Raw genomic sequence first — 13831 nt, forward strand, 5'->3', positions numbered from 1 at the left:
GGGACAACATTTAATTGGGACTGGCTTACAGGTTCAGAGATTCAGTCCATTATCATCAAGACAGGAACATGGCAGCATCCAGGCAGGCATGGTGCAGGAGGAGCTGAGAGTTCTACATCTTCATCTGAAGGCTGCTAGCAGAATACTGGCTTCCAGGCAGTTAGGATGAGGGTCTTAAAGACCACACCCACAGTGATACACCTACTCCAATGGGGCCACAACTTCTAATAGTGCCACTCCCTGGGCAGAGCACATACAAATCATCACAAGATTATCATCAATGGATGCTGGAAAGACTTACTGTAACCAGGAATTCTTAAATCCTGGTCTGCTGGTCTCTCCTCCATTTTCTCAATGCTTTTCTGGGTAGAACATTCTGGAAGGTGTCTCAGCATGAAGAAACCTGTGGAGCTCTGGGCCATAGCTCAGTGGTGGAGCATGTGCTTAGCATGTGCAAGGCTCTATGTGCTTAGCATGTGCAAAGCTCTGGGTTTGATTGTTAGCACCACAAAAAATGATTTTCCTTATTAAATGGGTGCCAACTGATACCCCTGTCCTAGGTTTAAGAGAGGCACTGAGCTGGCCATCGGGCACCACCACAGGAAGGCCACACTTTAGGAAGCCACTAACCTCCATTTTGGGAAGCAGACAGGGAATAAATGAGAAATAAATTCATCTGCAGATCAAGTGAGAATGAGAAAAGGAAGATGGTGGAGTGGCTGTCCCTTTGCGCAGAGGATCCTAGAGTAAGATGATGCCTCTCTCCTAAGTCTCCAGTGTTGGTAAAGCAGTTGTTGCCAGGTAGGACTTTCTTTGAGCCTAAAGTTTAACTGGGATAGTGGACCGCATTAAGTGCTGACGAATCAACGTAGGGAATGCTTTCCTGGGCCTGAAATGACTACACTAATTTTGTATGCTAAGCTGAAGGCTAGGAGTATTAATGGAGAGAGAGAGAGAGAGAGAGAGAGAGAGAGAGAGAGAGAGAGAGAGAATTCTTGAAGGTAAGGATTAGACTGTCCTGTGTTGCTCTTGGTGGTCTTTGCCTGTAGGACCTCCCACAAGGTGGCTGCTGACCTGCTGACACTCCAGGAAGAAAGCACTCTGGCTCCTGGTGCAATCTGCCAATGCACCTTCAGGAGCGATGGCCTGACTTTTGTGTCTTGTATATATGGGTCTTCTCTACCAGGGGCAGTGACAACTCTTGCTCAAGTCCTTAGGAGAGCAGGAGAGTTTACCTAGCCTAGATCCCCCATCAAGAAAGCCTACTAGAATTACATTGCTACCTCCTGAGACAGTGATGGATTGTCCACTTGGTGGATCATCAAACACCAGGCTAGACTCTGTCCTCAGCAACGAACTTGTGACCATTAAATCCTGGGAGCATGAAAGAACATGGGCAGGCCCGAATTTTTGTTTCAATTTATAAGGGAGAGAGATGGGTGAGACTATTTATTATTCTTTTTTAAAGATGTATTTATTTATTTTATGTATTCACGTACTTATATGCACTGTAGCTATCTTCAAACATACCAGAAAAGGGCATCAGATCCCATTACAGATGATTGTAAACCACCATGTGGTTGCTGGGAATTGAACTCAGGACCTCTGGAAGAATAGTCAGTGCACTTAATTATTGAGCCATCTCTCCAACCCCTATTTATTATTCTTAAATGTTTAAATAAGGAGGGAGTTAAAGAATTCAGACTTAGTACAAAATGAATTGAATTCCAGCCCTGGCTCTGCCACATGTTGTTGGACAAGTAATTTTAGAATTACATGTATTTCCTTACACATGTGCAGCCAGGTCAGGCTACAGCTCATGGAGCAGTCAGGGGACAACTTGTAGGAGTCATGTGGATCCTAAGGACAGAACTCCGATTGTCCAGCAAGGGAGGCAGAGGTAGGTGGATTTCTGAGTTCGAGGCCAGCCTGGTCTACAAAGTGAGTTCCATGACAGCCGGGGCTATACAGAGAAACCCTGTCTCGGAAAAAAAAAAAAAAAAAAACAAGAAAAAAACCAACCGCCCCCCCCCCAAAAAAAAAGCTGAGAGGGAATAAGTTACATTCCTAGCCTGAGTATTAGTTTTCTGTGGCAGCCAGAGCAGACTGTCACAAACCCAGCGACTTAAGGCAACAAAAATCTATTCTCTCACAGTTCTGGAGGTTGCATATTCAAAACCAAGGTGTCACAAAGTGGCTTTTACTGGAACCTATAAGGGAAAATCCTGCCTGCCCCATCTGTATGTATGTGCATGTGTTAGTGTGTTTATGTGTTTGTATGTGTATGCAAATGTGTATCTGTGTGCATATATATATGTGTGTACATGTGTGCATGTGTGTGTGTATCTCTGTGTGTGCATGTATGTGTCTAGGTATGTGCATGTGTGTATGTGTGTGTGTATGTACATGTGTATATGTGTGTTTATCTGTGTGTGTGCATGTGTGAGCATGTGCATGTATGTACATGTGTGTATCTGTGTGTTTGCATGTGTAAGTGTGTACATATGTGTGCATGTGTGAGTATGTACATGTATGTGTATGTGTGTTTCATATGCTTATTAGTGCATTGTGGTCCATGCTTCTCTTTATGTGCCTTGGCATATGTGTTATTGTTTTTTCTCTTTAAGAGGAATACACCCTCTAGTCACCACTCAACAACTTCTCTGTGTAACCTTTACACAGGTGTGTCTCCTGGCACTAAAGCCCTTCGAGGGTGCAACACTGTGCCAGCTTTGTTTCTGTGACTATGGAAAAAAAAATACTCTGACAAAAGCAACCCAAGGGGGAGAAGGTATATTCTAGGTCACAATTCCAGGTTACAGTCTGTCATCTCCGGGAAGCCACACTGCCAAGAGCTTGGCACAGCTGGCCACATCACATCCCCTGACAGAAACAGAATGCACACATGCCAAGCTCAGTTAGCATCTGCTGCTACCGTAGACAGTTCAGCGCTGAAAACCAGGGAGTGGCGCTGAGTCTCCTCACCTCACTTGGGACAATTAAGACAAACTCAGCAGGACAACCTGATCTAGGCAATCACTCCTAGACGTTCTTAAGTGACTCCAGGTTGGGTCAGGTTGACAGTTAAAACTGGCCATCACAAATACCCTCCTTTAAGCCCTCCACAGTCAAATACCTTCCCGTTTTGTTACAAGATGCTCTAGTAGACCCTGAGCTCAGACTTCCTGGGAAGTGTGCACCATTCACAGAGCTCAGCCTGATTCAGGTCATTAAGCCAGAAACACTCAGGTGACCCGTGCCTGCGCCACCGAGGAAGCCTCGGTCACACTGTCTGCACGGTCCCAGGTTCAGCACGTAGTGAACGTTTGTGTTGTTCAGGTCCGTTACTTTATTTCCCATGTGTCACCGGTGTATGTTTCAAACCTGACCCACTCACCTGACATGGGTGACCTTGCTTCTCTCTTGTTCTCTGCTTCTTGTGTCCATGTCTCCCCTCTCCTCATTTGAGGATCCATTTGCCAGAGAGCTTCCAGGTGACTCCAGCTTGCACCAGGGTGCCCGTAAATACTTTACAGCTTGGGGTTCTGCTTTGAACTTGGGGTATTGATGATCTTGACTGCCTCATCTCCTTAGATGGACCGATCCCTCTCCCTGTTCTATAGGCAAAGCTGGGGATGGAAGGGCCAGCTTCATCTAAACTTTATTAGGAATATTTTCTAAGTTTTCGGTTTGGTTTTCATACTTCAAATAACTCTTAGAATCAATATTTTGATGACTGAAGTGTAAATGAATGAGAAACATGGAATGAGTCTTCCCTTGAATTACATGAGGAGAAATTCTGTGAATTTCTATCAGAAAGCAAGGCAGAGTAGCCAGGCGCATGCTGAGCTCAGGGGAAGCTGATGCTGCTCTCCCTGGTCATGGTCTTGGCCCTTGCCATCCTTACTGCCTTTCTTTTTTATTTTTGCCTTTGGGGATTGGTATTAAGCTGTTACTGTTCCATTTTAAAATTAATGTTTTCAAGTAGGTACAAATGATAGCCTGTGACTTTGGCTCTGCACACAGGCAGTTTGGCTAGCTCTTAGTACTCCAGAATTGTATCTAAGAACAAGGTCAAAGTTCATTGTGGAGATTTTTCCCCTCCTCCCTCCATTCATCCCTCCCTTCTTTTCTTTCCTATCATGGTGTGTGTGTGTGTGTGTGTGTGTGTGTGTGTGTCTGTGTGTGTGTGTGTGTGTCTGTGTCTGTGTGTCTGAGATTATGAGACAGGATCTCATGTACTCCAGACTAAATAAAAACTCAGCTATGTGGCTGAAAAAAAAAGTTAAACTTCTCCCCCTCCTGTTTCTCCCTCCTGAGTACTGGGATGACAGGCACAGGACTCCATGCTCCTGTGATGCAAATGCTCAACCCCAGAGCTTTATGCTTGCAGAGCAAGTACTCCAACCACCGAGCTACATCCTCAGCCCAGGTTAGGCAGTTTTCCTTCAGAATGAAGAAAAGACATATACCTGTGTCCGGGACCAGTGCTCCTTTCCTTTTCATGCCAATTTCTGCTTTGATGGCCTTTACCCCAGCATGGCAAGTGACTTTGAAGAAGGGGAGATGTCTGCTACCCCAACTGGAGGAATTTATCAATCAAGAGAATACAGGTGGCAAGGCAGGGAATCAGTGAACGGTCAGTGAATGGACTTCTGAAGGGAGGGCTCCCAGCCGCAGTTCTTCATTTCTGCTCGCGCGCACACTCTCTCTCTCCTTCTTTTGTTTTAAATTTCATTTTCACTGGTTATAGCACTTTTTGTGTCATAATAAAAATGTAATAATGTTCCATTAAATTTCTCTCATTATCCTTTCGGCATTTGTGTAATAGCAATAGTAACAACAGCAGATGGTTCTAGCCACAACAAATAACTCAAAGAATTACATTTGTTCCTCGCAGAGAGATTCATTTTGAAGGGCGGAAGCTAGCAATCTAAAGCAGGAGCAGTTCCTCCCCCCCCCCGCCCCCAACAGACACGAGGAAAGTAAATGAATCTGTACTTCTGTCTTCTCTCTCTCTCTCTCTCTCTCTCTCTCTCTCTTTTCTATTTCTGTCATGTTGTCATGTTGTCATGTTGTGTGTCTCGACAGCATAATGGTTTTCCTTTTTGGTTTGCTTTTTTTTTGAGACTGGGTCTCACTATGTAGCCCTGGCTGTCCTGGAACTCACTCTATAGACCAGGCTGGCCTCGAACTCATAGAGATCTATTTGCCTTTGCCTCCTTAATGTTGGGATTAAAGGTGTGCACCACCACACCTGGTATCATAACAATTTTCAACTTAGGCATCTACCTTAACACAGTGCAATGGCCACATCCAAAGGTTGTCTTTGTTGGCCATATTTTGGTTTGGTTGTTTCTAGACTTTTCTAAAATGAGAATAGTAAATAGGCGTAGAGTCTCTTCCCTTCCCTAGCTGTTTGGCAGTAATGACTAGGAACTGTGGTTTTTAGCCCTGGATACATATTAACATTATCTGGGAGTCTCTTGTGAGTTGATGCCAGTCTCAATCCAAGTTCAGCTGTAGAATCTCTTGAGGGAGGGATCAGGCCTGACAAAATGTCCCTGTGTGGTTCTGATGCAACTCCAGCTTTAAGACCCATTGTCTGGAAACAGTGCATTACACTTCAACAAGGAGAGCCTGATCAAAACAGCTCGCTGGCCCACACATCCCTCAAAATGGCCTCCTGGTGCTATTCTGCTGTTTGGGGACCCACACTCTGAGAACGTGAGTGTGGTGTTGAAAATCTTGAAGCAGTAGTGATGTTTAGTGGAAAAGGGAGTCATGAGTGGTTAGTCATGGATGCCACCGTCACCAGAAGGAAGGACTGTATTTGTGGCTCCCTTTGTTAAGAAACGTATCAGGTAACTGCCTTCCACAACACTGTGGAAATGGACCACCTCTGGAAAGATTGCATCTTTACAGCTCATATTACCCATAATCTGACAGCCAGAACCCGGAGTCGCTCAGCTACATCAAGCACCGTGCTCCTCCAGCTATCACGTGGTGCTCCTGCTGGGGCCTGGGATCTCTACTCACTGTCTATATGTAATACCAGAGAGTAGCTTGTGCTCCTGTAAGCTATTTTATCTGGTCTGTGGGATGGGAGCTAACACTGAGCACGACCTATAGTCCCAGAGCATGCTTGATTTAATGGCATACCCTAGAGGTCTGCAGATGGCCAGAGGAGGCGTCATGACCAGCATAAAGGAGACACAGAGCACACACCAGCAACAGAAGCCCTGCCGCTTCTGGCCTTGCCCTTTGACCTCTGACTACTCTGTGGTGGTTTTCTTTCAGTTCTCCAAACCACTCCTGATCAGAAACGCTGTCCAGATTCAGGAGGAGAATCCAACAGTGGTCATGAAGAGCCGTCAAGGAACTGCCCTGCTGAAGCCCACACAGATGGGTAAGTCAGGGCTTCTCCTCTCCCTTTTCTTCCTCCCCCTATCCCTCTCCCTTCTTCCCTCCTTCTCTTCCCCTCCCTTTCTCTCTCTCTTTTTCTTTCTAATAGTGTCTCATATAGCCCAGACTGACCTCAAATTCAGAATGTAGTCAGGATGCCCTTGAACTTCTGATGCTTTTGACTGACTTTGACTCCATTGTTGGAGGATTATAAGTACACACCACCACCTGTGGTTATGCAGTGCAGGGGTAAAAACCAGAGCTTCGTGCGTATTAGACAGGCGCTCTACCAACCGAGCTACATCCCCATCCAGACAGGCGAGTCTCACCACAGGAGCTCTTTTGTGGACCACAGAGTATTTCTACCAGTGTGTTAATACTGTAAATTGGAAAGAGTGGAGCCTGAACATGTTTCCCTCAGAATCTCTCATCTTAGAAGTCACCATTCTATTGACAGAAGTCTTTGTTTCATAAGGACAACCTGAACGCAATCTTAACTTTTAAGAAATTATCTAATTCTATGTATCTATTTTTACGTGTGTGGGTGTTTCACAGGCATGCATCTGTGCCCCATGTGTTTGCAGTGCCCATGGAGGCCATAAGAGAGCAACACTTGCCCAGAACAGGAGTCATAGGTGGTTTGTCAGCTGCTGTGCGGGTGCTGAGAATCAAACTTAGGTCCTCCAGGAAGAGAGCAACCAGTGTGCTCTTAACCACTGAGCTATCATTCCAACTGCCAATCTTCTTGAGTTCTAATGGTAGTAAAACCTTTCATTGATCCCTTTGAGTTAAAAATAGTCTTTTTCAATCTGGGGCAACACAGTATCAACATAATGGGACAGTTGGCAATGACCAAAGACACTTTTGGTTGTCACAGTTCAGAGGGCATGCCTCTACTAGGTTCTACTGGAAACATAGTGGGTCAGAGCCAGCAATATTGTTATGTAGCCTCCAAAAACTAGCACAGCCTCTGGAAGGATTGTACAACAACAACAACAAACGTCAGTAACCCCAAAGTCGAAAAATCCTAGACACAGGCAAAAGCAAAAATGAATGAAACTTCCTGCTACCCACACATTGTCAAACGTAACTCAGGAAGACTGCAGCAGGACCCGGCCATTGCCAAAGCGTACTGTTTCCGCAGACACCAGCACTAATCGGCTCTGAAGGGATTGTGACTCTGGGTAAACGGGCTCAGGCCAGCCCAGCCCAGCTAGCTGTGAGACACAGTCCTAGAGAACCCAGGATCACTCAGACCTGCTCTTCAGGGCCGACTTCTAACTTTCCTCTCAGCGGAAGCTCACAGGATGCATCACATAAGGTTACCAGGAGGAGGACACAGCTAAAGGCAGGAGGACACAATTAAAAAGGAAAGAACCAAATAGAAGGAAGCTTTAAAAAAAATTAAAGTTGATAAAACAAACTGGAGTTTTGGTCTGGAAAAAAAAAAGCCAACATGCAGTTCCCTTGGATAAGGAAAGAAGGAGAGGCAGGAGGAGTTTGTAGAAAGAGCCAGACATGGTGAGAAAGAGCACAGAGGGTGAGGACCACAGAGAAGTATGAGGCCATCTCTCCAGCCCCATCCAGTGCTCAGCACTGGGTCGGTCTCCTCTGTATCACCCCGTTACAGATGAGGAAGCTGAGCCCTGGTAACAGCTAGGGTCAGGCTCTCAAAGGCTGACCAGTGTTGTGCTGGGCTAGTACACATCAGGTCTGGGTTTGATCTTCCGGCACTAGAAAAAAATTAAACAGAAGAGGTTAATTAATGAAGAGAAAGGAAAATGAAGTTCTAGATTAGCTTTGTCAGATTTCCTATTGGGTGCCCTCCATCAGTTGGTGTGGATCGTCCAGTGTTGTGCAGAGCTAGGGGGCAGGTCTGAGGTCTGAGTCTAGAACCTCAGTCTCTGGTAGCAGCAATAGCTAATACTTATTTATTGTTAATGTCTTCCTGGATAAATGGTTTGCAGACAGTAACCTGCTGAAGCAATAGAAGAGCGGCTCATTCTAGCATTTCCAACATTGAGAGATAAATTATGAGCAGTGTTACTTATAACAGTCAGAATTTGAACACAGGCCCTCTACTCCAGCATCCACACATTCAGCTCGTAAACTCTACTGCCTCCCGAGGCTCCAGAAGCCAAGAGATTCCTCCAGGGCTCTTTCTGTTCTATCCACATTGTGTCTTTACTCGTCATGGCTTAAATCTTGAGTCACAACCAGCTAGGGAATATATCATGATCGGCATAAAACTGTCACTCTTGGATCCTAGTCTGCAGCTCCATGGGAGAGCGGCTCCCACCCTGTGTGATGAGGTGGGTCAGTTTAGCAGGAAAGAAGGCAGACTTGCCTGAGAGAGGGAGTTAGCACATGTAATGTGGCATCTGGGCTCCGTTTTCTGTGTGAACCAGTGATGGTTTACTGTGAATGAGAAAATTAAAAGTATCTCTGGGTTGTGAGTCTTGCTCAAATGATGGGGACCCACTCATCGTAACACTGGAATTTAATCTGATTTAATCTCTTGATTTAATCTGACCTGCCTATGGCAAAACTGAGGCTTTTTATGTGCCATTTCCCACCACAGGCAGCCAGTTAGGTAAGAGGGCATCTGTAATACACCCCCAGAGAAACTGCTTCAGGGTGGACACTTCAGCGTGGCTGGAACCTTTGTGATTCAGGCGGCTAGAGGAGAGCTGGCACCTCACAAGAGGGGAAGATGGGTACATGTTTCTTCTGGGTGTCACCCTCATAGCTCTGGGGCTGGGAGCCAACTGGGCTGACCTCAGGATTCACGAGAGCCTTGCAGTCACAAGGGCCAACTGTGGGCCAGATTTTCATGTGGCCTGGGAAGTACAGATTGCCTCATCGCTCGACAAATACTCTGGGTGGAAGGCCATTGTGGGAATACGTGGCAGTGCCAAGCACTGAAGAGGATAAATCCTCCAGTGTATTTCCCAACACAGGGGTCTGGCTGTTGTATTCACCTATAGAGAAGAGGGGGAATGACAGAATGGGGAGAAAGGAGAAAGAAATAGTAGTTTCCTATGATATGGTAGACACTGTCTACATGTATGTTATTTTTAAATTAATCTACTTACTTTATGTGTATGAGTGTCTTCATACGCACCAGAAGAGGGCATCGGATCCCTTTACAGATGGTTGTGAGCCACCATGTGGTTGTTGGGAATTGAACTCAAGACCTCTGAAAGAACAGCTAGTTCTTCACCACTGAGCCATCTCTCCATCCCTGGATGTTACCTTGAGTTTGGAGCAAGAATGAGTTTTGGGAGCAGCCCTAGGTTCAGATCTTAGTTCAGCCACCTAGAGGCTTTATTACAGTTGCCACGATCCTTCTGTTCTCTGAACTTTAGAATCCTAGACTACGGAAGGGAAGGCAGCTGAGATGGCTTGAGAAAATCGCCATGAAGGGGTGAGCACAGTGCTAGACGCTGAGATGAGGGCGGCTGAGTTGTTGGTCATGGTGACAGACATATTAGCAGTCATGGTAGTGATATTTTCATTTAAAGCTGATGTAGGAAGGACGAGACCCCTCTGGTTCCGCTATAGAATTATAGTCCAAGATAAATGATGAGATTTCCCAAACTTGAGGATCTATTACAGATGTTTACTCTCAACTTTAATCTGAATGCCAAACTTCATCTGTGTTTCTGGTTCCGTTCTCAGGGGTAAATCCCAGGTTGACTTCAGACTCTGGACTCACTCTTGTCATTAGGGCTAGGACACTGCTAGCACACATTCCCACACATAACCTTCACAGCCATGTCATTAGGGTCTTCTTAGACTCCTGAGATGTTTACGCTGTTAATTGGTCACATTTATTTCCAAAACCTTTGAGGCTAGGAAGCTTATCAGCAGCTGATGGAGCTTCAAGGAGAAATCTGCTTTGCATTATATTTTTCCTTGTGGATTTGCTTATGGCTGTACATAAATATTTATCGGAACTATTTCAACAAACCCTAAATCATCAGCGATCCTTCGGCAAAGGACCCTTTTAGAAGATTTGTGTATGTCAAGAATGTCAGCAATCTCTTTATAGTACTGGATTCCAAGGACCAGAGGCCCTTCGCAAACATTTGGAACTGTTGGGAGCTTTTCAACATGTCTTTTACTTTCCCATTTCTGTGTGTCTCTTCATGCTAATCCTTCTGGAGAGGATTACCCTGCCCGGACTTTCTTTACCTGTTGATGTTTCCCCATCCTTCAAAGCCTCAAAGCCTGTGGTCCCTCCTCCAGGGCTGAGAGCAGAAGAGTTCCAGACAGGAGGATGTAGAGGAACTACTCTGGGGACAGCGAAGAGCTCAGCAGATGAAGGCCAAGAATGGGCGGGCGTGGGGTGAAGAAACAGAACTATTCCAGCACAGACAGATGGGGCCTGGATTTGGGAGACCTCCTACTTGAGCAACAGCGGCCACAAAATGGGAATCCTTTATGGACCCAGGACCTATGATTGGTATCCAGGCACACACCAAACATTTGCCTCGGATTTGGCAGATAGACATTTTGTTGTCGTCGTTCACACAATGTTTTTCAGGTTTTGATTAGTTTCTAACATACAAAATTAGAAAAATTGCATAATACAACCTACATTTCTGATAGCTTTTTAGAACTTGGAGTGTCCCCCAGTGGTTATGTGTTGGAGCTGAGTCAAGTCTGTCTTCCCTATTTCCCTGCCTGCTGGTCTGCTCATCCTTGCTTAGCCAGGCTGGCTTCCACATGGGAATGCTACCCTCTGGGTCCTGGAGCCTCAGTCAGTTAAGGGAGACAATTCAGGCTATTGATTCTGGAGCTAGGTCTGTGTCCAGCTGTGTCCATGACCTTAGACAAGTATGGCTTTTTAAAAAATAATTCCACTTACCCAGTATGGCTGATGTGCTAATAATCACCCAGCATGCCATAGGTTAAAGTATTAGCTGTTGTCTCTCTAACACCTGAGGTGACACTGGCATTTCTGCTTCACCCACAGAACCTAGAACTTAGGCTCTTTGTCCATAACAGGCATTAAGTAGTTGATAAATGACTATGTTTTCATGCTTCTTGGTTCTCAAAGGTTTGATGTCAGCATGCTAATTAGCTTTGCATACAGCAAAGAGCTGGTGTTCTCCAAAAGCCATCGGTACTGATGACATAAGGAGATGCCATTAAAATCATGCCACTTCTCAGAGACCCACCAGGCAACCTAAAAAACAAACCCACATTTAGAAGGATATTTATATAGGGGTGGGTGGTTTGTTCTAGCAGTTCAGTTGTTAGCAGGCAGCTGTCTGTGATTCATTTCTCAAGGTCAAGTCAGTCTCTAGAGATTAGGACAGAGGAAGTTGGGGTGTATATTTGACAGGATCGGGGGCCTTTTTGATCTGATTCCCACACCTTCCTGCCTTAAAGTCAAAACTTTGTATTTAGTACCTCATATAAGATGGACTGTTTTCTAAGAACTGGGTTTCAATGTTCCAATCCACTTTATATATGTTGAAGTCCCAATACCATCCCAACCAGGCCTTCTATGTGGAGTCTGGTGGATGGGAACTTTTGTGGTTAGGTTAGTCTGCCCTAAAGTGCTCTATCAGCAAAGTTGCTCTGCAACGTTGGATTCTCTGTTTCCCAAGAAAAGTTGCATTTCAATCCAGTCAGTCACATTCAACTCTGTTTGGATAACAAGCTTCGAAAGCTGCTCTCCTTTTGTATGACAAGACTCCACTATTTCTCAAGAAATCGGTCTCTCAAGTGCATGCCTGAGTGCTCCCCCCCCCCATCCTTCCTCTCTTCTCATATAATTAACACCTATGTCTCTAAAGTTATAGTCCTACACTAAAAGGCAATCGCAATGATGATAAAATGTGGTTGGTTCTGACTGCTTCTCAGCTCCTCCTCTGCGTTCTGTGAGGGTTCACAAGTCTGGCAGTCCAGCACTTGGCTCTTTTGTCTGTCTTGAGACCCTCACCACATGCAGCCTGGGGATGGAGCTCTGCCAAAACACATGTCAGGTCCATTTTGAAGAACTTAAGAAAAGATACCCAAGTATGAGCTGTAACAAGAACTAATATTTTCCCTTCATATAAAAATGATCTCTCTGTGTATGCGTCCCACCACGTATTAAGCATTTCCTAAACTTTATTTCATTTTCTTCTCCGAGTTAGAAGGAAATAACTATCAGTGTTTAGTCCCAAACTCATTTTGTGACTCCCGGCAGCAGCCTGTCAGAACGAAGATCTATCAAGATACTTTGCACCTGCATTGTTCCCAAGCAAGTGTTGGCCATGAAAGTTTTGAAGGCAGTGGAGTCGCTGCCGCCTCTCTGCATCTTAGTGACTGCTCAGACTTGTCTCCTTCATCAGAACCAACAGAGTGGCCTAGGTTTGTTCTTTTTATCTGAATGGTTGCTGTGGGGGAAGAGAGAGATGGAGAACTTTGGAGAAACAGAGATTGCCTGAGTGCTGCGATTGGGAAATTAGATAATAAACAGCCCCCGACAGAAGAATTCTAGTGGCCAAGATCAACACAGTCTAGATGTGGGCAGGAGTAGCCTTCCTGCCTGCCCCTCCCCAGAGAGCCCTTTGTGTCAACAAGCACAGCCAGCCTCCTGGCTGCCTCCCAGGCCTCAGAGAGGGGCTATCATTTTTGTTTGCTTTGCAAATATCTTAATGGGAAGTGGTTCAACACCACCTATGGGTTAATCTGAGGGCTTCTGCCTGGCAGCTGTTGGCTCTGAGAGCCACATGGCTGCTCTCCGGTGGAGGGAGCCGGGCTGGCGGTCACTAATCCGTGCCAGGTTGAGTTCTCTTCTTTGCCTACTGGATTTACAGACGGGCAGGAAGCACCTTGTTGCCTTTTATTTTTAGTGTTCCTCCTGGGAGGGCGAGAGGCTGCTCTTGTCAGATCCAACTGCACTTTCTCTTGAAGGCAGGGTAGCTGGAGTTATTTTCCCCATCAGAACGCCACCTCGGTTTCCTAGGCTCATGCTTGCAGAATCTGAGGTTTATATTAAATGTGGTGATGGTGGAGGTGGTATTTTGGAAGGAGCTGGTGGCTGCACACAGGGAGGATTTGAGGAGTCCCCAGGGATGGGTCTTCATCTGGGATCTAAAGAACTGGAGAGCTGTGGGGTGGTTGTAGAATCTCACTCGGCTGCTCTGTCAGTTCTGAGAAACCCCAACAAGGCTATTGTGCATCAAGAGGGGCCAAGCATGCTTCCAGAGTGACGCAGCCAAGTCAAACCTCTCTAGATCTGTGGCTTTTGACAGTGACACAGACCTTTTCCTTTTCTGTGCCTCCCTTGCTGGGTTCCGCACAGGGTGGGATGGTTCCCATGAGGGGTAGAGAAGTCCGTGGAGTCATACTGATTTGGGGACAGCTTCCAGATGCTGTGTCAGTAAACATGCAGAAAGATCAGATCACTCTGTGGGTGAGCTGC

The 13831-nt window shown here is 45.8% G+C and overlaps 1 protein-coding gene across 2 annotated transcripts in view; it reads left to right on the forward strand.

The window, feature by feature from the left end:
- The window catches only part of Myo3b (myosin IIIB), a 336970-nt gene that overhangs the window by 224759 nt on the left and 98380 nt on the right, over nucleotides 1–13831 (forward strand). For both annotated transcript variants that reach the window (XM_021150395.1, XM_029484774.1), the window contains one exon: nucleotides 6301–6409. In XM_021150395.1, the coding sequence (XP_021006054.1) occupies nucleotides 6301–6409 (109 nt within the window). The remainder of the gene's footprint in view (nucleotides 1–6300; nucleotides 6410–13831) is intronic.

This window comes from Mus caroli, chromosome 2, assembly GCF_900094665.2.
Source record: "Mus caroli chromosome 2, CAROLI_EIJ_v1.1, whole genome shotgun sequence".
Classification (NCBI taxonomy): Eukaryota; Metazoa; Chordata; class Mammalia; order Rodentia; family Muridae; genus Mus; species Mus caroli.